This window comes from Typopeltis vanoorti, chromosome 16 (genome assembly GCF_054136105.1).
Source record: "Typopeltis vanoorti isolate ZY-2024b chromosome 16, IOZ_Tvanoo_1.0, whole genome shotgun sequence".
NCBI lineage: Eukaryota > Metazoa > Arthropoda > Arachnida > Uropygi > Thelyphonidae > Typopeltis > Typopeltis vanoorti.
The window spans coordinates 48,854,732-48,879,691 of NC_143564.1; the positions used below are offsets into that span (position 1 = coordinate 48,854,732).

Below are 24,960 nucleotides of genomic sequence, written 5' to 3' on the forward strand. Positions count from 1 at the left end.
ACTATTTACTCATACAACATCATCTTTCATTTTAGAAATTATGCACTTTACAACCATGTTATACATAACTCTTTTAATATCCCAACATTTCGATCTTCATATTAAGATCATCATCTGGAGCATATACAGATATACAGGACAAGCTAATTTACATTACATACAGTAAGCTAGAGAAACAATGAATTGATCACAAGTTATTCTACTGGCATGACCTCTAGTGAAAAAAAAAAAAAAATTAATTATTTATAAACTACATCAAGCTAAATTCTATTTATGATAACATGAATAAACATTCTTTCTTACAGATAGTTTTCTTTCAGTAACAGTGATGTCCTATCTTTAGCATTACAATTGTTATTTTTGATTTAGGATCCTGGATTTTCTACAGAGCAACTATAAACAGGACTGTAGAGGTTCCATGGGTCGAATATATGCCTTCCATATGTTTGGGATTTTTAGACCATCATTATTGTTCAGATTGGGGTGGTTGGTAATAATCTCTCAGGCTTCCTTAAATTTGCGTTCATACCATGTTTTGGTGTGATCTAGACAACTAGTGCTTTTCCAGTCAATTCTATGTAAGGTGTTCAGGGCATGATCAGAAAAGCCAGCTTCACCATAATTATTATATTTAATTTGTCGTTTATGTTCTTTTTGTCTGATAGGAATTGTGCGTCCTGTTTTTCCTATATATGGTATGCTACAGGTGCAATAAATACAGTATACTCCAGGGTCGGCCAGCGGAGGGAGTGGGTCTTTGGATTAGTTGAGCAAGCTTTTTAATTTTGCAGGAGGTTTAAAGGTGACTTTGTGGTTGTATTTTTGTAGTATTCTGTTTATTTTATCTGATGTCCCTTTAATGTAAGGAATGGTTATAGTTTTATTATAGTCTGGTTTGTCTTTGTTTTTTATTGAGGTCTTGTAGAGAATTTTGTTAATAGTGTTTTGGCTGTATCCATTTTTTTGAAAAGTATTGCTGATAACTTTAAATTCGCCTTTCAGTGCCTGTTCACTGGAGCAGATCTTCAGAGCTCTGTTTTTTAAAGTATTTATGATACCTAGTTTTTGTGTTGGGTGGTGGTAGGAGTTTATGTATATATATTGGCCAGTATGTGTCGGTTTCCGGTAAACAGTGAAGGAAAGATTGCCAGAAGGAAGATGTGTGACAAGTGTATCTAGAAACGGAAGTGTGTTCTGTTTTTCAATCTCAATTGTGAACTGTATGCGTTTGTGTTGTTTGTTTAGGTGGCTAAGGAATGTGTCTAGTGTCTGGCGGCCATGGGACCAGATCGTGAAAACATCGTCAATGTATCTAAGCTAGACTTTGGGTTTTAAAGGAGAGGAACCTAAAGCAAGTTGCTCAAAATGCTCCATATAAAAGTTAGCAATGGGGAGGGGGGGGATAATGGCAAGCCCATGGCTGTGCCTTATTTTTATAGGTAGAAAATGTTTTCCCATACAAAATAACCAGGACACAATGCATGTGCAAAGAGCACCGTGATATCTGGAGGGAATTTGTTCTGTAAAAGAAGGATTGGGACATTCATAAAGAGGGCAGACACGTCAAAACTGACTAATAAATCATCTTTTTCTAATATAATGTCTTTGATGATGTTTATGAAGTGTTGTGTGTTTTTGATATGGGGGGGGGGGGAATGACCTACCAACTCCTTGAGTGTTGTCACTAATTTCTTGGCTAAGTGATAATTTGGGCTATCTATCCCTTCGACTATAGGCCGAGTGGTGTATTTTCGATAGCCCGTAAATTCTTGGGGAACGAGCGTAGTGTGGAAATAATTTTTTGACTGTATCTTCCGACCATGTGGTAATTGACTTAAGTAATTTCTCTGTTTTCTTTTTTATTCTATTGGTTGGGTTGTTGTAGTTAATGAGTTGGTATGTGTTATCGTCCGAGACCAGCAGGTTCATTTTTTCTACATAAGTGGTTCGGTTTAAAATAACGGTGGCACTTCCTTTATCGACTTTAATTATTATGATGTTGAATTTAATTTCGCCATTGTTAATTCCTGTTTTGTTAAGTTGCTTGTTATTGTTTTGTTATGATTTAAAATGTTGGCGGTTTCTAAACGTATTTTGTCTATGTTATTTGGGATGAATCTTAAGCCTTTTTCTATGTTACAAATAAATTCAAGTTTGTTTATCGACCTGGGTGCTACGGCAAAATTTAGACATTTATTAAGTATCGAGACTTTGTCTTTGTTTAAAGCGTGGTTGGATAGGTTAACTACGTTTACTGTTATCTGTAGGCGATTGGTGGCTCCTGTTGTTTCTTCTGGTTGGTTGTTATCGTTCACTGTGGAGAAATTTGAATATGTCCATTGGTTTTGTTGATCTTTTAGTCTTTGAAATTTTGAAATTAGTTTTTCTTTCTTCGTTTGAAGGATATGGTTCACCGTGTTGTCTGTAATCTTTTCCAGGATCATCCAGATATCTGTGTTTAAGTAGCTTGAAACTTCCGATTTCATTTTGTAGCTGGTTTTGAGTAACGGCTAAGTTCTTTCTGGTAGCTTGGATCTGTTCTCTGAGTTGCACTTTCTCCATGTGGTGGTATATTCGTTGTGCCTTTGTTGAGGTGAATTTTCTCTTTAGTTTGATGCAATTCAGAATAATATTGCTGTCCCTACACTGTTTTAAAAAAGCCAGTTGATTGATCAAACTAGAAATATGAATCTTCAGCTTACCGTATTGATTGCATCGCTTGTGGGTTGAATCTCCATGAATTATCATAATCCTTTCTTTTAGTGTTACATGGTGAACAGCATTCATTTTAGAAATTATGGACTTTACAACCGTGTTATAAATAACTTTTAATATCCCGATGTTTCGATCTTCATATTAAGATCATCATCTGGAGCATATACAAATATACAGGACAAGCTAAGTTTCTGATCATGCCTTGAACACCTTACATAGAATTGACTGGAAAAGCACTAGTTGTCTATATCACACCAAAACATGGTATGAACGCAAATTTAAGGAAGCCTGGGAGATTATTACCAACCACCCCAATCTGAACAATAATGATGGTCTAAAAATTCCAAACATATGGAAGGCATATATTCGACCCATGGAACCTTCCTCTCTAAGAGCAACTATAATCAGGACTGTAGAAAATCCAGGATCCTAAATCAAAAATAACAATTGTAATGTTAAAAATAGGATATCATTGTTACTGAAAGAAAACTATCTGTAAGAAAGACTGTTTATTCATGTTATCATAAATAGAATTTAGCTTGATGTAATTTATAAATAATTAATTTTTTTTTTTTTTCACTAGAGGTCATACCAGTAGAATAACTTGTGATCAGTACATTGTTTCTCTAGCTTACTGTATGTAATGTAACTTAGCTTGTCCTGTATATTTGTATATGCTCCAGATGATGATCTTAATATGAAGATCGAAACGTCAGGATATTAAGAGTTATTTATAACACGGTTGTAAAGTCCATAATTTCTAAAATGAATGCTGATCACCGTGTAACACTAAATGAAAGGATCATACTCCATCATCTGTTTACCTGCAATTGTTTAATGCAAATAGAGTAGCTCACTCTGATTTCTTGCCCATCTATGTTGGCTGTGCTGCTGTGTTACCTGACATTACTTTTTTCAACCAAATCCCACCTGATTGCAGTAATTATAAAGTAGAGTTGCATGCTATTCAGTTTGCACACTTGTGTATATAAAAGAAAATTGCTAACAAAAGTGTGTAATTTATATACACTCATTGAACTGTTTATAGGCTGTCTCCTCTCCTATATATAATCCACATCCAGTGCTGTGTGAGGTGTTACACCTGTTATTCAAACTGAAAACCCTTAATTTTGATATTCAGTTTGCTAGATTCCCAGTCAAATTGGAATTAAGGGAAATAGAGACTGCAACAGTTTGTTTTCAGTTTAACTTAATTTTTTTACATACATATTATTATCTAATTTACCTTTGACTTTTTATGTATTGCTGTTACCTTTTACCTCGTGTACTGCTGTAACCTTTCCTGTAATTTTATTTATATGTAGATACGTGAATAATTGGTTAACTTAATTATTATTATTATTGTATGGTGTTGTATGGGTGCTTCCATGGAGTCCAAAGACTCATCACAGGACACCCAAACCATCCACCCAATCCATCATACCTCTCCTTGAACCCATTAACAGGCAAAGAACTTGCAACTAATTCTGGCAACCTACTTATTCACAACTCTCCAAGCAAAAAATGTAGTCCTTACACCCCTATTAACCACATCTTTATTCAACTTCCAGGGATGACCTCTTGTTCTGGACTTTCTAACTGAGTGCTGAAATTCCTCTGCATCAATCATATGTAACCCTTTAAGCACCTTAAATGCTTCTGTCATATCCCCTCTTTTTCTCCTATCAACCAACTTCTGCAGTTCACTCACTTTCAATCTATCCTCATAGGGAACATTCCACAGACCTCTCACAATCTTGTTCACTTGTCTCTGAATCCTCTTCACTGCTTACTCATCTCCAAGAAACCCAGGAAACCAGACTTCAGCACAGTAATCCAGATGTAGACATATTAAGGCCTTATAACAACTTCCTTATCTCTACTTGTTATTGTGTTCTTCAGTAGCCAAGAAATCTTATGGGCTGCCTTAGCAACCTTCAGCAATATGTCCTCTAAACCACTGTTTCCCAAACTTTTCCGATGATGGAACACTTCACAAATTCTGAAATTTTCATGGAACACCTTGGTTATTTAGTAATGTATTAATTAATAATTAGTTATTAATGTAGCTGATTTTTATTATTAATTAATAATTGGGTGTAATTATTAATTAATTAAACATCAATTAAACATAAACATCGTTAAATTAATTTGTGCTGATTTTCATTGACATATCCCATTCTGATCACCAAAAATTTATAATATAAGTACTTAGGAGTGAATGCATACTTTTTCTCCTGTGTGCTGGTAGTTTTCCCATCCTTTTGTACATCCTGGAGATCGCTTTGTAGGCTGGTGGTGGATTCCTCACTATCTTCAATAAGAGATTTCTTAATACCAAAATTAAACAAGGTCCCTTGTCTCTTATTCATACTAAAATTTAAATCTGCAGGCCTATTACTTTTAAAAAATCACAGCACTACGGTTTCGAAAACTTTCACCCTACAATACAAACTTGCAAAGAGAGTATTCAGTATTACTAGATTTGAGAACCGGATACAGACTACCTTGATCTTCAATTTTAATGGAAAAATTTTCTTTATACTTCCTTGCTGATTGGTCACTAATATTTGCAACACAGATGTTATTTCTTTCAGTTTTGAGAACAGAGGATACCTCGCCCATTGTTGTAATCGGCTTGCAGGCAATTTTTATGATCGGTCATAAACAGCGGTATTCTCTTTCCCAACTGTTGAAAGATTTCGATCTGTGAAAATGAATGATAATTCATGAATATTTTCATGTTTAAAAATATGCTGCTTGGTAACTGACGTTTGGTACACAGATGTTATTTCCTTCAGTTTTGAGAACAGAGGTTATGCCACCCATTGTTATAATCTGCTTGCAGGCAATTTTTATGAACGGTCATAAACAGCGGTATTCCCTTTCCCAAATGTTGAAAGGTTTCGATGTGTGAAAATTAGCAATACACAGATGTTATTAGGCGTTCTGGGTCTGAGCTTTTCGACATATTCACGAATATTATTCTCCTCAGAATATTTCCACTATAAAATATTTATTCATTAAAAATGCTTAGAAAACTAAAATGACAAATTCCAGGAGAACTTCTTGCGGAACACTTATTCACCTTCCGAGGAACACAGTTTGGGAAACCCTGCTCTAAACTTTAACACTGTTTGCCACCACCCCTAAATTTCTAGCTTCATCTGTTTCCTGAAGTACAGTTCCATCAACATGGTACACAACTTGTAATCTATTTATCCCAAAATGCATAACTATATTCCTCCACATTAAACTGATGCCCATTATCTTTTGCCCATAGTGACCTGACAGCCTATTTAAATTGTCCTACAAGCTCTCCACATCACCTTGATTAACTGCTACTCTACCTTTCACACCATCAGCAAACAACTGAATATTTCCTTTCAGGTTATTTTCCATATCCTTCATGTACAAATTAAACAGTAGTGGTCCCAGCACTGAACCTTGTGGCACACCACTAACCACCTGTTTTCACCTTGATTCTCCCCTCCACATACCACTTTTGATATCTTCTGCCGATTATCCACATAACCAGTGTCATATCCATCCCAATTTGTTTTAATTTGCATAACAGAGTTCCATAACAGAATACCAATTCTGTCAATTGCCTTTGCAAAATCATTGTGTAGCCATTTCCTTTATGCAACTCACTGTTACTCTATTATAAAAAATTAGAAGGTTACTAAGGCATGGCCGACCCTTTACAAAGCCATGTTCCACCTCATACAGTATCATAGTTTTATCCAACTCATTCTTGAATTCTCATTTTGATCAATTTTCCAGTACTTTTACCACCATGCCTAAAATACTGATTGGTCTATAATTTGCTACACAGTCTTTTAGAACCTCCCTTATGTAAGGGAATTATTTTGCCCTCTTTCCACTTCATTATAACTCTACCAGAGCTGAGTCTTAAATTATAGAGCCTAGTCAGAGCCATCACCAGTTCTCTTGCATATTCTCACAAAACCCACACTGATATCCCATCTAATCCCATAACTGTATTTACATTGAGATTCTGCAATATCATAAGGACCTCCAATTCATCCACCTCTGTTCCCACATTAGTGTCTGTCACATAGGTTAAAGCAGTCACCTCACTAGGAAGATGTATACTTGCAAAGTGGTCACTCAGTAACTCAAGTATTTTATCCACTTCCATCTCCTTGTGACCATCATCACTCATTAAAGTCTTCCATAGTCATTCTTCCTCTTACTTGCCATATAATGAAAGAACTATTTGGGATTTCCTTTGGCCTGCTTGGCTATATTCTTCTCATAATCTGATTTTGACTTCAAGCTAGTCACCTTTCTTTCCTGAACCTTGTATTGTTCATGAGTTTGCTAGTGACTTTTTTCCTTGTATACCCTCCACAGCATTTTCTTCTTCTTCTGCATCTCGTGCTTAATGATATTACTCATCCATCTAACTAACTACTACTTGATTAACCATCCTTACCTTAGGTATACAATTTAATATTGTTTCCTCTAGATGACCCTTAACTATCTCCCATGCACTACTAGCATCCTTCCCTTCAGTTTTTATGCCATGGCACAAATTTAAGCTTCCTCCTAAGCCTATCATGATCACCTACCTTGTAGTGAACTACCAATGGCCACCTTGGTTATGGATAGCTCTTCTGATACTGTGACCAGGTCCAGTACTCTCGCACTGCTACTCCCCTTCCATTACATGCTGCCTGAAGTAATTATCACACAGTAGGTGTATACATTCCATTTCCTTCCTGCTGTGTGATATTTTTTCCTTCCAGTCTATATCCCCATAGTTGAAATCCCCTATAATAATCACTCGACCTGTACTCACATTAATTTGCTGTTGCATGTCTTTCAGATCATATGTGGGATTCCCCTGACCTATACCAACAACCAACTATATATTTTGTCTTACTGGCCTTGATCTTACATCAGACTGCTTCAAATGAGCAGCCACCCTCCATCCTGTCTCCTATTCTTTTTGGCTGCAATTCATCTGCTGGTATCCAGAAAATTCACTGAAAACAATTTATCAAACGACAAATTACCAAAAGGAAATTTATCGAAAAAAAAATTATAGCTGGCTATGAATACAGTCACTCTCAAACCAGTGGTTTGGCTACCCTATGTTGATGATGTGTTTACTATTTGGCCACATGGTCAAGACACATTGAATACATTTGAACAGGAACTAATGACTGTCTACCCTTCCTGGATACACGAATCACATTGCTTCCAAATGGTTCCTTATCTTTTTCTGTTTATAGAAAACTCATACACATACAGGGAGATATTTGCACAAACAGTCACACCACCATCCAGCTCAACAGTATGGTATCCTAAAAACACTAACTCACAGAATTAGAGTTATTTGTTCCAATGACAATGCTTTCACTGTCACTCACTTATGTTACACCTTCTTAGTCAGTGGCTATAATCTCCATAGCATAGAAAAAATACTAAATGCTCCCCAGAAAACCCTTCCATTGCTTACCACACAAGACCACAGCAAAACTGTTACCATCCCATACATTCAAGGCACATCTGATAAGATATATAGAGTGCTCAATAAATATCTGCTGTGCACTGGATTTAAACCTTATGTCAAATTGGCAACTCTCATCCATTCCCCTAAAGAAAAACTCTCTTCTTTATCACATCCAGGAGTTTATGAAGTGCTCTGTTCTTGTGACCGGGTTTACTATGGACAGACAGGAGGAACTGTTGACATCCACCTTGGTGAGCATAAAAAATACATCCGGCACTTGTTATGACAAATCAGGTCTAGCAGACCATGTCTTGGATACCTCTTCACACAGGATCAATTGGAAGAAAACAGAAATGCTACACAGAAGTCAGTATTAGTCAGAGGGGATTGTTTTTGGAATCAGCAGAAGCTTTAAAACATACTCCAAACCTCAACAAGTATGGTTGTATAAATTTACCAAAAATCTCGGAGACAGTCATTTTAAGATCTAATTATTATTTGTTTTCTCTCTTTTTCCAACGTGGATGATGCATAATTAGGACTTGAGTTCCTTGTGTTATTGATTGCAATTTTTTAAACTAGTCCCACTGTCATACAAAATTGTTGTTGTTTCGTGACAAACTGTTATTATAAGTTGTTATTACTGTGACAAATTGTTTTTGTGCTCTGAAGATGCTGGATATAATACCAGCGAAATATCAGCAGATAAGTTAATAAAATATTTTCTTATCATTCTGTGTAGTTATCAGTACTATGAAAATAAATAACAATTAATAAAAAAAAAACAGTTAATCAAAAAAAGCAATTAATCAAAAGGCAGTTCCTTGAAAAAGCAATTCATTGAACAGCAGTTAATCAAAAACACAATTTGCCGATACTACAAATCATCGAATGAAGAGATGGGTTAATGGATTTAACTTGTAATGTAATTGAAACTTAACACCTTTATGCATGTTATGCAAACGTGTATGGCAATTTTTTTTTTTTTTTCTTGAGGGATATTCCTTTCAGTCAGTATATGCTTTTCGTGTGTTTTACACAATCTGGAAAATATTATGTAAACAGTCTTAATTATTATTCTCCTTATCCTCCTCCCTCCTCAAGCAATGCTATTTTATTAGGGAATAATTAGAGAACAAGATGGTTTCCCATTGTCTTCTTTTTCCAGTAGGTGTTTTACATCCGTAGATGTGTGTGTGTTCATGGGGACAGTTTGCGTAATGAAACACTTGAGTTTCCAGGAGAAAAACCCTGCCATCTCCATATGAGACTGGATAACTCACCTTCAGTTAAAGAGGACTTGAACTCAGGTCTTTCTGACTAAAGGGCTTCGTTTATACCAACTGAACTACTGATGCTTTATTATTATTAGTAGTATTATTATTATTATGACGTTCGCATATATACACACACACAAGTTATATAGAATGAATTTAATCAGATTTGGTATTTGAATCTTTTACAAAAGTTTGTCGAACCGTTCTAGCTTTCAGTTCAACTATATTTAGGTCTACAAAGGGACAACATGTTGGTATTTTATATTGCAATAACTATCTGACTTATTGGAATACATGCAAATGTCAGAATTTGAAAAGCCCACAAGAAGTCCGAGGTTCATAGTTCCAATAGGATCACTTTTATTAGAAAATTTTGGTAAAGAAGTTTTGAAATATTATTAATAATTCCACCCTAGCTGGGTGAAATTTAATGAAATTTTATAGTTAAGATCTGTATTAAAATTTGTTTGTTTTGATTTCAATTTGATCATTGTCGTTGTGAAAAAATTAGAACAAATATTTTTGTCTAGTGATAAATCACTATCTACACAATGATATACACATTCTTCTGTATGTATATATAATTATCTCATCTTATCTTCCTTTTTCCCTCTTTTACCTTGCAGTGTCAAGGGTTTATCAATCATCGGACCTCAGACTGTTCACAGGATAAAGTGGTCAGCCCTACACCCCGGTGTATCCTATGTCCATAGTGTTTGTTTTGATTTCAATTTGATCATTGTTGTTGTGAAAAAATTATTAATAGTAATGGCAGGCAAACCAGCCGGTTTGCCTGCTTTGTGGGATGAAAAACCCCAGGATAAACTGGGGAAAAAACCCTACTGTCCATGTCCAAGACCGGCTAACTTTGGCTATGACTGAGGAAGATCCTTCAGCTCCTCACATCAATGACGGGAATTGAACCTAGGACACTCCTTCCCCAGGCATATGGTTGCGAAGTGCGCAGTCACTAGGCTAACCACACAGACTATATAATTATATATATATAAAATTATTTTGTTGTGTTTTAAAACAATAAAATATGTTGTCTACACCTTGGGTGACATTAGGTATTCTTACTGAGCACTAAAATTAATCTTTTGATGAATTACCTTGGGTGACATTAGGTATTCTTACTGAGCACTAAAATTAATCTTTTGATGAATTATGAAAAAATTCATTGAAAAATTGTCGGCGAATTTTTTTTTCAATCAATTGCATTTGCGACAAATTGTCATGCAGTGTTTTATATCCGTAGATTTGTGTGTTCAGGGACCAGTTTGTGGAATGAAACACCCGAGTTTCCAGGAGAAAAATCCTGCCATCCTGCATATGAGACCGGATAACTCGCTTTCAGTTGAAGAGGACTACTAAAAATTCTTTACGTCATGCATGGGATTTGAACTCAGGTCTGTTGTTCGGCAATTTAATTGTTTATTCTATAAATTGCCATTCATTAAATTGTTGTTCGATTAATTGTTTGTTCAACAAATTGCTTTTTTGATGCAGCAGCAGTCATCAGCAGCTCTAAAAAAAGTTCCTAACCTCAACAAATTTGGGTGCATGAAACTACTGAAGTTGGGCTGAAGTTCTCATAATGTAAGTCTCCCCAAATTTGGGAGACTTACATTATGAGAACTTCAGCCCAACGGCCAAGACAACAAAATTAACCCGCCAGAGGGCACCATTATGACTTTAGGAACAATATTAGTTTCTTGCTTTCTTCCTCATTTGCTTTTGTTAGTGCCTGCGTGCACATACCATATCTTTATGTTCCTGAAGATGCAACGTGACGTTGCCAAAATATAGAAGTTATTTATTAAAGTTACCTTTAATTAATATAGTTTATATGCGTTGTTAATTCCGTAAACTAATTACCAGTTATGTATGACCAACGGATAAGCCTTGCTACTAGAATTGCTTTTTTGATGAATTGCTATTTGGTAAACTGTCTTTTGATGAACAGTTTTCGATGAATTTTCATGGGACCTTATCCACTATTCATCAGTAGTAGATGATATTATTTACTCATTCTTCTTTGATTATTTATGGATTTCTGTAACCTTTGCTATGATGCAGTATGAACTTTGCTGTTATTATATCAATAAACCATAAACAACCAACCTGTCCAACTATTCATGAATTCTGACCATCTTTTCTCTTGCCTTAACCACCACTCCTGCTGAAATACTAATAGGTCTGCAATCTTCTCTTTTCTCTTGTACTTTCTTGCTGTAACAAAACTGCCTTCCTTCTTACCCTCCTCCAGAACCTTACCAAAGATGAGACTTAAACAACTTCGTCAGAGATGTCCCTTACACAATCTTATAACACTGGCCAATATCTCATCCATTCCTGCTGCTGGATTGATGTTCATATTTCTCATGATGAACAACTGCAATTCATCCACCTCTGTTCTCAGATCAATTTTACAATATTGGAAACTTCAGTATCTTCATCTGGTTGATATACCCTTACAAAGTGATCACTTAGAAACTCAAGTAGTTCTTCTACCTCTGTCACTTGATTGATTGATTTGTTTTTTTATTCTGATGCATTATCATTGTTGAATACAGTTTGTTGTAACCCTCAAGTTGTCAGCTTAATTCATTTATTCAGCACTTAACAGTGCTGAATAAATGAATGAATAAATAAATCCTCCTCTATAAGAAGAGGATTCAACATCATGATTTTGTCAGTTATCTACCATTGTTTAATTTGTGAATGTCTCATTGTTTATATCTAGTTTCAGCCATTAAGCAACCTAAAGCAAGGATGTTAAATAGATCATTTTGATTTTTGTCTTAAAAATTTTTTTAAATTTTACTCAGCTATGTCATTAAGAAACTCATATTTGTTGCTATAATTACTCACTTTTTATTATTACAATCGACAGAGATGAAGTACGACAAGAAATTATTAAATTAAAGAAGGAATTAGCAGCAGGACATCAAAAGGTGCCAAAGTTAGAAATTCCTCAAGTTCAAGCTAAATTAGGTAATGGTATTTTATTTATTTATTTAAAAAATTTTTATTTTTTAAATGAAAGTTTTAAATACATGAGTAATTTACGAGGAGAGACTGGTGTTAAAAAGTGAAACGTGTTAATCATAGAATAAAAGTGCAGTGTAGTATTTATTCTAATGATAACAGATTTGATTTGTTTACATTTTTGTAACAATTTTTATTGATTATTTTGTAAAACTGACTTCTAATATGATAATAATAAAATATACTGTAATATAATAATAACAATTATTATTATTATTACATTATTAGTGCTTAATTTATCAAGCACACCTATAGCCAGTAAACATACATAAAATAGTTGTCATAATTGTTTGTTAACCTCTGTTAAAAATGTTTGAAAGGAGAAAAACAAAAAACACACTGAGAAGTGTGGGTTGAATATGTAATTCATTTTAAAGTGACACTATAAAATATATTCTGAAAAAATCAAAAGCAATTTAACTGACTGAATCAAGGTGGTAGCAACTCTGCTCTTGTTGAATATGTATTTTGATTTCAGTCATTTGTGAAGTGTGTAAAATGTATATGTGCTTATTAGATTCATTTATAACAGTGCTTTATGATATAAACTATACTAGAGGAAAATAATTAATTTATTGAACTTACTAATATATACCTGGATTTCCAACCAGCATCATCAGAGCCCAAATTACAAATATGGTCAAGATACACCACTTACACTAGTGGCCAAAATTGTGGAAACCTTTTGGAAAAAGTGTATTTTTGAGGTTTGATGGCTCATAACACCACTTTTTTGGTGTAAAATTATAAAACCATAAAATTATATATCAATGAAAAGATAATTTAATCAAGAATGTAATGCAACAAAGTTTGTTCAATTATCTATATTCTATAAAAGTTCTAGCCAAATAAACAGAAAAAAGAAGCACAACTTGCTTTGATATGAAGTAGCTTTCCTTCATTTGATTGTAGCCAATGAGCATGAGTGTTTAGAGAGCCAATCAGGTGTCATCTTGTTTTGGCAATGAGCCAGTAAGGTCACAGTAGGATTCAGCTATTGATGTCATTATTGGAGCTGAGAGGAGGACATTTGTCAGTGTGTTATGTGATTGCCATCAAGTTGGTTGATTTTTTTGTGTGATCTTTCATTTAGTGAGCTTGTAAAATGTAATAAAATTAAAGAAATGGCACAAAGAGTTGACTGGTCACCCAGAAAGCGATGTAAAATAGTACTATTAAGTGAATAAGGCTACAGTTATGAAGAAATTAGAAGAAAGATTGGTGGAAACTTAACCAAAGGTGGCATTTCTAAATTTTTGAAGAGGTATAAGGAGATTCAGTCACTATAAAACAAGACTGGTAAAGGCAGGAAAAGGTGTACAACAGCAATTGATGATAGAAGAATTGAGAGACTGTGCCTACGTGACAGAAGAAAATCATCTGGGTGTATACAAGATGAAATGAGGCAATACAATGTGAAGTTGAGTGCAAGGACTGTTCGGCACAGACTGCAGGAATTTGGTCTTAATGCTAGAATTCCACTAAAAAAGCCATTTTTATCTCTCAAACAAAGGTTGAAAAGATTAAACTAGGCTAAAACCCATGTTAACTGGACAGCAAAACAATGGGACAGTTTTATTTGGAGCGATGAGACCAAAATTTCCCTGCTTGGTAGTGATGGCATAAAATACATAAGGAGAAGAATCGGAGAAGATTTGCATCCTGATTGCATTACACCTAATGTGAAACACTCACTTAGTGTTATGATCTGGAGTTGTATGACATCAAAAGGTGTAGGCAGAATTTGCATGATTAATGGGAATATAAATGCCCAAAAATACATAAATGAAATACTTGAGCCCAAACTGAAGCCTTCAGCACATGATCTTTTCGTTTCTAAGATAATGAAGCATTTATATTTCAACAGGATTCAGCTCCATGTCATGTTGCTGCTATATGCAAAAAGTGGTTTCAAGATAATCATATTCCACTGCTGGAATGGTCTAGGAATAGCCAAGACCTTAACCCAGTTGAAAATCTATGGAGCCGACTAAAGAAACTTGTTAGTCAGAAGCAACCCAGCAATAAAACCCAATTAATAGAAGCATTAATTCAATCTTGGTTTCACATTATAACAGCTGCAGAACTAAAAAACTTGGTTCACTCCATGGGAAGGCGTTGTAAGGCCATAATTAACGCTAAAGGTTATCCAACTAAGTATTAACTCACATTGTGAGAATTTTTGTATATCTGATTTTTTTCTGTTTTTCACTTTTCTTCTTTATAACTGCTGTTCTAGTAAAACATCCTTCTTAAAGTTATTGCATTACATTCTTGATTAAATTATCTTTCCATTTATATATATAATTTTATGGTATTACTCAAAAAAAAAAAAGGGGGATGTTATGAGCCATCAAATCTCAGAAATACACTTTTTCCAAAAGGTTTCCACAATTTTAGTCACTTGTGTATATAGTTATAGGAGCTGTTCAAATTTTAACTGAATAGGAGCTAATGTCTTAACAAAAGGCAGCCTTTAGGGCCAAATAAAAATGGAATTAATTCAGAAAAGTCAGGCTAAATATGGTCTGAGAATAATCTCTACCAGATCTTTGGCAAATTAATGCAGCTGTAATTCTTAAGGGGGAAGGGGTGCTTCATAGTTGATGGTGGTTTAGACCTATAATGACTTATGCAGAACATGGTCTTCTTCCATTTAATCCTGTGTTAAAGAATGTCCATTTAAAAAAAAAATAATAATAAAATAAGATTGGTTTCATCAGTATTCAGGGCCTTAACACAAACATTTTGACATGTCTGTAGAAAGAATGTGGAAGTTGATATGTAACTTTTTTTTTCAGAACTGAGTTTTCTGTAGGTTCTTTCTCCATTCGAGATTTACAAGGTGGTAAAACCTAGTACGTCATCACCCATAATTAGAAGAAACACACGTATAAACCACAGTGAAAATTATTTAATTGTAAATATTTCATCCTAAGTATCTTAGGACATCATCAGTACAGTATTTAAACAAAAATTAGGAATAACTGTATGTTATTATAGGCCAGAATCAGAATTGGAGGCCAGAATCAGAATGTTAACATGGTTGTAATGTTCAATGTCGCATTGCTTATAAAAACCATCTCTGGAGATCATTGACCAAAAGTTCCGGTTGCCTGTGCACATGAGGCTAGAGTGTGATATAGTAATCATAGTAGAATTGAAAAAAAAAAAATAATAATATAAATTAAAGATACCAAGAAATTATATACTTGGTTTAATCCAAGTGTATAATTTCCAAGTGTAAGCCAACAAAGTTTGCACCTGAAGTATTTTCATGACTGGGACAACTCGTAGGAAGCTGACTTCACATCACTTGCCTTCTTCTTTTCAGCCATTTTCTGTCCACTGCTGGATGAAGGCCTCCTCCAGTTCTTTCCACATTTCTCTGTTCTTGGTAATGGTTGACCAGATTTCAACGAAATTTGACAATTCATCACTCCACCTTCTTTTAGGATGTCCTAGGCCTCATTTCCCTTCTTTTGGAATCCATTTCATTAGTATGGTGGTGCTTCGCTCATCTTCTCTTCTGGATAAATGTCTGGCCCATTTCCATTTTAGTCGCTTATGGTGAAGAATGATGTCAGTGATGTGAGTCTGGCTTCTTATCCAGGTGTTTCACTTCTTATCTTTAAATGTGATGCCTAGCATCAACCTCTCTATTTTTCTTTGAGTTGTTAGTTTATTTGCCAGTGCTTTTGTTAGTGACCAAGTTTCACAACCATATGTGATGCCTGGAAGTATACACTGGTTAAATGTCTTCGTTTTTAAACAGAGTGGGACATCATTTTTTTGAAAAATGCTTTTCAGTTTTCTGAATGCACTCCAGGCAAGTTGAACTCTCCTATTTATTTCCTTTTGGAGTTCACATTTTTGATCAATGAGATGACCTAAGTATGTATATGAAGAGACTCTTTCAAAGAAATTGTTTTCTGTTATTATTTAAAGTATTCACATTTGGTCATGAAGTGTTAAAATATAAGACTTATTATTGTTTATGTGACCATAGGTTTTATTAATTACTTTAATTACTATACATGTTCATATAATAACGCCTACCAGTTTCGCTAGCAACTGTCTAGCTTTCTCAAGGCTTGAATGGTAAACACAAAAAAAATATGAAAAATGCACCAAGTATAAAGAATACAAAACCGTTAGTAACTATGAGGTAGCTAAGTTAATACGTTCGCGTGACAATGTCAGCATGTATTGTGAATCTTTAGTCTGTGTCCTGAACATGCGTTGCATGAACACGCATTATATGATTGTTGGCATACTGTAGTTCCGTCAATCTGAGTGAATTGATTAAAATTTTTCCAAGTCTCATTCAATATGGCACCTTGGTTTCTGTTTAGGTTGCTGCCTGTTTGTAGGACTACTGTTGCTTCTTTCAATAATCGGTGTCTGAAATCATCGTCTATGTAGGCATAGAACTATTTTCCCAGTCTATAGAATGGTTAGAAGTTGAAAAGTGATGCGCTAAACCGGAGGTGATCATTCTGTTATGATTGACATCTTCAACATGTTCTTTCTGTCTGATTTGGAGGCTTCTTGAAGTTTGTCCAATGTAGGAGAGGCCACACGTACATGGAATATTATACACACCTGGATATTTGTAAAATGGAACACTATCCTTAGGAGATCTTAACACCTGTCTAATGCTAGTAGTTGGTTTAAAAAAAGCCTACAGATACTGGATGATATCTACATTATTCTTCAAACTATCATAGGTCACATAAACATAGCATCATCCACATGTTGGGAAATAGAGTCTGCAAATTCGTCTCAGACGAAGACGAAGTTCAGACAGAACTGTTCTCAAAATGGATATCCTCTAAACATTATCAACAAATTCCTATATAAAGATAACCACCGACAAAAAGAAACAGTCTTCCAGCAGGTTTCAACAGTCATCCCCTTTATGGGTTCGGTTTCCACCAATATAGCGAGAGTGTTAAAAGCTCATAACATCAGAGTTGTTTTTAAACCAACTACTAGCATTAGACAGGTGTTAAGATCTCCTAAGGATAGTATTCCATTTTACAAATATCCAGGTGTGTATAATATTCCATGTATGTGTGACCTCTCCTACACTGGACAAACTTCAAGAAGCCTCCAAATCAGACAGAAAGAACATGTTGAAGATGTCAATCATAACAGAACGATCACCTCCGGTTTAGCGCATCACTTTTCAACTTCTAACCATTCTATAGACTGGGAAAATAGCTCTATTCCCTACATAGACAATGATTTCAGACACCGATTATTGAAAGAAGCAACAGTAGTCCTACAAACAGGCAGCAACCTAAACAGAAACCAAGGTGCCATATTGAATGAGACTTGGAAAAATTTTAATCAATTCACTCAGTTTGACGGAACTACAGTACGCCAACAATCATATAACGCGTGCTCATGCAATGCGTGTTCAGGACACAGACTAAAGATTTGCAATACATGCTGACATTGTCACGCGAACGTATCAACTTAGCTAGCTACCTTATAGTTACTAACGGTTTTGTATTCTTTATACTTGGTGCATTTTTCATATATTTTTTGTGTTTGCCGTTCAAGCCTTGAGAAAGCTAGACACTTACTAGAGAAACTGGTAGGTGTTATTTATATGAAAGTATATAGTAATTAAAAAAAACCTATAGTCACATAAACAATAATAAGTCTTATATTTCTGTTATTATGTTTTTTTGGTATTACAAAATGATTAAACATGATTTTAGTTTTTTCTCTGTTTATTTTTAGACCGACTTTTCTGCTTTCATGATATAGGTCTTCTGGAGTGTTTGCAAAAATTATGATATCATCTGCATATCTTAGTGTTAAGTTTCTGTTATTAATTTTTATACCAAGGTTTGTCCAGTTTATATTATTAAATATTTCTTGAAGGACTGCTGTAAAGATTTTGGGTGATAGAGAGTCTCCTTGTCGGACACCTTTTTTCAATTGATATTTTATTGCTATTTGTGTGAAGTTGGATTGTTGCTGTTGCATTGTGGTATATTTCCTGGAGGAGGTCCATATATTCTCCAGGAACTCCCTCATTCTGGAGTGCTTTGATTATTGCATTAGTTTTGATGGAATCAAATGCTTTTTTCATAATCAATAAAGGCTAAACAGAGAGGCAATCTGCTTTTTCTATTATGTTTTACTGCATGAATACGATCAATCGTGTTAAAGCCTTTATGGAATCCTGCTTGTTCTACTGATTGATTTGAGTCTAGAAGAGGAGGTTAGCTTGTTTTTTATTACTTTTGTGAGAATTTTGTACAGATTAGAGAGAATACTAATTGGTCTATAGTTCTTTACTTTTCTTTGTCCCCTTTTTTAAATAACACTATCAGAGTAGCATTTTTCCATTGTCACGTGAACTTATCAACTTAGCTACCTTATAGTTATTAACGGTTTTGTATTCTTTATACTTGGTGCATTTTTCATATATTTTTTGTTTACCGTTCAAGCCTTGAGAAAGCTAGACAGTTGCTAGAGAAACTGGTAGGCGTTATTTATATGAACATATATAGTAATTAAAAAAACCTATGGTCACATAAACAATAATAAGTCTTATATTTCTGTTATTATGTTTTTTTGGTATTACAAAATGATTAAACATGATTTTAGTTTTTTTACATTATTCTTCAAACCATCATAGGTCACATAAACATAGCATCATCCACATGTTGGGAAATAGTCTATTTCCAGTTTTCTGGTATCTTTCCCTGTTCTAAGTGTAGATTTAGTAAGTTTGTGACATGGTGAATTATGTTGTTTTCTCCCCATTTAATTAATTCTGTGTGAATTAAGTCTTCACCAGGACATTTTCCATTTGTTTTAACTTGTGATTTATTTCATTGGAAGTGAATGGGAGGATGAATTCTATATGCGATGGAGAAAGGTTATTTATATTTGATTTATTTATTGAAGGATCACTATAGAGTTCTTTATAAAATTCTTCTAGCCTTCTTAGGATTTGTTCTTGATTCCTTATTGTAGGTTCATTCTTATCTTTTATTGCAGTTATTTGACTTTTGCCAACTGATAAATGTTTTCTTAGTATTTTCATATTTTTATTATTTTCAATTGTTTCTTTTTTTTTTTTTTTTTTTAGTGTTATGAGATCTTATTTCATTTCTCATCTTTATCCTTATTGTTTTGCATAGTTCTGCATATTCTATTTTAGAAATTAAGTTTTTGTCTTGTTTCATATTTCGTCTCTTTTTTAGTAGTTGTAAAGTTTCCTCTGAAAGATTATGTTCTTTTCGTTGTTTGTTGCTTTTGGATTCATTGGCTGCTGAGATTATTACTTCCATTAGGTTTTTGCTTATTTTATATTTTATTTATGTCTTCTTCAGATACATTAATTAAGTCTAATTTTTGCCTTAGTATCCCATAATGCAAAGCACATCTCCTTGCAGACATGGATAATGCTATGCATTATTGGAAGGGTCACTAACCAGACTGGTTTCGACCTTCATTGAGGTCTCTTCAGTGGAAGCCAGACCCAGAGGTGATACTAAGGTTGAAGTAATGCAGAAGTCATATTTTCATATAAGAGTTGCCAAAACATATCAGACTTTATTATTAAATTACTCTGGATTAGAGAAAGTCGTTGGAAGTTTTTTCACTTGGTTATACTACAAATTAAAAATACCAAGAAATTACCAAGTCTTAGCTTCCTTATACGAGTTGTCACAGTCCTGAAAATACTTCAGGTGCAAACGTTGTTTGCTTACACTTCGTTAAAGGATTAAACCACATATATAATTTTTTGTTATTTTTAATTTATAGTATAACCAAGTGAAAAAACTTCCAAGAACTTTCTCTAATCCAGAGTAATTTAAAAATAAAGTGCAACTCGTATATAAAAATGTGACTTCTGCATTACTTCAACCTTAGTATCGCATCTGAGTCTGGCTCCCACTCGAAGAGACCTCAATAAAGGTTGAAACTGGTCTGGGTAGTGACCCTTCCCATAATGCATAGCATTATACATGTCCACAAGGAGATGTACTTTGCATTATGGGATGGATACTAAGGCAAGTGATGTGAGTCTTAGCTTCCTTATATGAGTTGCCCCAGTCCTGAAAATACTTCAGTTAAAAACTTTGTTTGCTTATACTTTGATGAAAGATTAAATCAAGTATATAATTTCTTGGTGTCTTTAATTTATAGTATAACCGAGTGAAAAAACTTCCAACAATAGAATTGAAAAAGCAAAGAAAGAAATTGAAGAGGAAAGAAAAGTTATGACATCTGTAGACTGGTACTAGTTTGTAAGGATAATCAGAAGTAAAAAGAAGTTCAAAGTTACTGAAATGCAAAAGAATGATTTCCTTACTTTTTCACAGCTTTTCTGTCATGTGCTGGTCAAACAAAACTTGATGATGAAGGAGAAAAACGTATCAGACTATTATTAAATTACTCTGGATTAGAGAAAGTCGTTGGAAGTTTTTTCACTTGGTTATACTACAAATTAAAGATACCAAGAAATTACCAAGTCTTAGCTTCCTTATACGAGTTGTCACAGTCCTGAAAATACTTCAGGTGCAAACCACTTTAGCACACAAGTCTTTGGTGTACTAAAGCCATTCAATGGCTGAACATTGAATGGCTTTAGTACACTTCAACTTTAAGCAAAACTACTTGATGTATAGCCTAGATGCTGAAAAAACGTTTAGTACGTTGGATCTAAAGAGAAGAAAGAAAGGGAGATCTATTGGAGTGAAATCAGTAACTGTACCACCCTCTTATGTGACGCCCTTGGGAATTAAACCTCTTAAGGAATAGGATCGGTCTTCAACCTTCTAGATGCAGGTTGTCATGATTTCTACAACACTTTATCAACAAACAGCCATTCAAGGGAGCATGATGAACTGGAGGACTGGAAATGGATTGCGATGAATAAAGATTGTGCTTTTTTATTTTTTATTGTTATTTCTATTTTTGTGTGTGTTCCTGTTTTTGAATTTATGAGCAAGCTGATAAGATAATATTTCGTATTTTTATCAGATCTTATTCTGTGTAACTACTGGTTTCATCATTAGTGTAAAGTGAAAAATTAATTGGATGTTGATGAGTGAAGACTGTTAATTTCTTCTTTTGTAATACTTTATGCTCCTATTTTTATATGAGCATGTGGATGAGGTTGTATTCCATTTATGATATATTAATTTCATTTTTTTACATTGTTTTCTGCATTACTAGTTTTGTCATCTGTGTAAACTGAGAAGATTAATTTCTGCCTTTATTACTTTTATGCCAGTGAAATCAAGGTACAAAGAAAAAAGACTGTTCTAATTAATCATTCTCAATAAAATATCTATTTGAACAAAACTTTATTATTTTTATGCCAGTGAAATCAAGGTACAAAGAAAAAAGACTGTTCTAATTAATCATTCTCAATAAAATATCTATTTGAACAAAACTTATCAGCACTTAACATGAACTTCTGAATTGAAACCAGTGTGAAGTAGATTGATTATGCAAATATCAGAACAGGATATTTGACATTGAAACTTGTTTGTGCATATGATCCCATGAAAGATTTAGTGCAGAAGTAGAGAAATTTTCAAGTTCAAGTCATTAGAGAGGGTAGCTGATGTTAAAAGAGGAAAAGCTAATTCTTTTTGGAGACCTACAATTAATAGACACAATAAATCAATCTTTTGGCCTTTCTTTCTGTCTGTATCCATAGTTCAAAACAGCAAGTTGGAGACATAAACGTCAGAATAGGTATTAAATCTCAGATTTTTGGAAAATCTGAAGAAAAGGATAGAGTAATGAAAAGAACTTAGATTCTGCTTAGGAAATGGACTAATCCTTAATACCATCTTCATTCACATGAAGAGAATAGGCACACCAACAGAAGTTGTTGGCTACATGATCCCAATAAAAGAATATTGTGACCTAAAATAGAAAGCATTAAGGAAGATAAATGAGTATCACATTGAAGGGGAGAAAATAGATACTTGAGTTCTGAAATGAGTCAGAGCTTAACAATGTCTGTTTGTGAATTGTAGACACACACTATTACTAAGGTAAAAAATGAAAGTTTGAAGACAAGAAAACCAAAGACTGATTGCAAAATAAAATGTTGATTGACTTTGCCAATCATGTGGTGAAGTTGTCTGCAGTAATAGGAAAATAGAAGAAAAATGCATTAATAATAAAAAAGTGTGTAGATAATTTCTGGATACTGTGGCTTTATATGCTCTTAAAGATGTAGAGAAAGTTGTTAGAATGCTATGTTGCGTATAAAAGAAGTCATGAGAAATTTTTGAAAAGAATATAAAAGATCAATATCATGATAATGCAGAATATTTTGGAGATTATTAAGAATGCTTAGAAATGGAAGAAAGTGTACTGCAGAAGAAATCATATTTGATAAAGGTAATATATATAAAACTGAAGATAAAGATCTGCATGTCTAAAGTTATTATTATTACCATAACTCCATGGAGTCAGTAGACTCATTGTGAAATGTCCATTCAATCAGCAACAATGCACTATGGCAGTCATTTCACTCACAAACAAATCTCCACATAAAAAATCTGCTCCTCACACTCTTTCACCACATCTTTATACAGGGATGGCCTCTCGTTCTTCTAATCTTAACTTCCATTCTTTTATAATTCCTTCTGTATTAATCTGATAGAATCTCTTAACTAACTTGAAGGTCTCTATCATATCTCCTCCTGTCCACCAAACTCTGTAATGCACATTCCCTCAACTGCTCTGTATAACCAACACTCTGGAGTCCTGATATCATATTTGTCATTCATCTTTGTATTCCTCTGTAGCATTTCCACTTCACATTGAAAACTAGGAGACCAAATTTGATCGCAGTAGTCCATGTATGGTCAGACCAATGCGTTATATAGAGTCACCACTATCTCGTTATCTTTTCATTACAATTCATTTTATTTTTAATAGCAGAAATATATGATGTGCAGTCTTCACAACACTTGTAGTGTGCCCCGAGAACTTTAGTCCACTGCAGTAATAGGAAGTTAACCCAAGAAACATTTGATACATCTCTGATTCTTTTACTTCCAGTTCACCTAATACTTGCCTTTCTTCTTATTATTTGCTTCTTATTGCACAGCATCATTCACACCACTATGATATACTTTATATCACTATGATATGATATACATTAATGAAGTGTTTATTTAATAATTCCACTATATCATTTGCTATGGTTACTCTGCTACCATAACTATCCACCACTATCACCCTGCCATAATTTCTTTTCCTCTTGCTTGCTGCATGGCAGAAAAATTCCCCTGGATTATTTTTGACCCTGGCTGGCCAGTCTGCTCTCATATTTCACTTTCTCTTTTTTTCAGTTTATATTCTTCATACATCTGTTCATTACAAACTGTCTTGTACCTCCTTCATAATTTCTTTTGCCATACTACTTGCTTGATTTCACTGTTCATCCACTCTATTTATTTGCTTAATTCTTGATGTTCAGTCATGCATTGAGTTAGATACTGCCTTATCATTTTCCATGCACTGTCGACTTCTTTTCTGCACAACTCATCAACCCAATGTATTGATGCTAGTTGACTACAGAGCTTCTCATAATCCTCCACCTTATAGTTCCATGTATATACCTTCTTGATAACAACCTTTTCCTGTCTGACTACCCTCTAAACCAATACCTCATGATCACTCTCGCCAACAGGTAGCAGTGTTGATACCTTATTCACAACCACATCCTGTGAGGACATCACCAAATCCAACACCCAAAAACATTGTGTTGCTTCCATTCAAAAAATTCCTTCACTTTTAGTTTAGTAGGAACCTACTGTGGGACCATAGGCACAAATAAGTCTCATTGTCCAGTTCCCCATTCTGATATTTGCCCACATCACTCGACTTGAGACTGCCTGCCATTCAAGAACATTAGCTTGTATTTAGTGTTGAATACTATGGCTACTTCTTCTTTTCCTTGATTGTCATTGCCTGAATATAACATTTTGTATTTGTTGCTCAGAAAGATCTCACCAGTTTTTGTCTTTTTTGTTTCAGTTACCCCTATTATGTCGATCTGGTACTTATCTAATTCTTCCGTTAGCTCCATTTCTTTGTCATTCAGGCTTCTTATGTTGATAGTGCTGATCTTGAACGCTGGTGATGTTGAATTGGGGTGTGTTTTAAGATTTCTTCCAGTAACTGACTTTTCGCTGTTTGCCCTTATTCCGTGGCGAAAACAACGGATGCATTGTTTAATTGGGTGATGCCCCAGCTGGCATGAAATTCTGTCATGTTGTACCATCATTTTATATTGTGGTTAAAGCCAACAAGAATATAGTTTAGTTGGCTATATCTCAAATTGCCAGTCCATCCTCATTTGTTCAGTATCCAGGTAGATACCTAATAGGGTGCACCACGAGAAGGTGAGGATTGGACATTAGG

The 24,960-nt window shown here is 34.4% G+C and overlaps 1 protein-coding gene across 1 annotated transcript in view; it reads left to right on the forward strand.

Moving 5' to 3' along the window:
• The window catches only part of LOC150098009 (spliceosome-associated protein CWC27 homolog), a 243,340-nt gene that overhangs the window by 182,135 nt on the left and 36,245 nt on the right, over positions 1 to 24,960 (forward strand). The window contains exon 8 of the mRNA XM_090406212.1: positions 12,374 to 12,474. Coding sequence (XP_090262338.1) covers positions 12,374 to 12,474 — 101 coding nt within the window. The remainder of the gene's footprint in view (positions 1 to 12,373; positions 12,475 to 24,960) is intronic.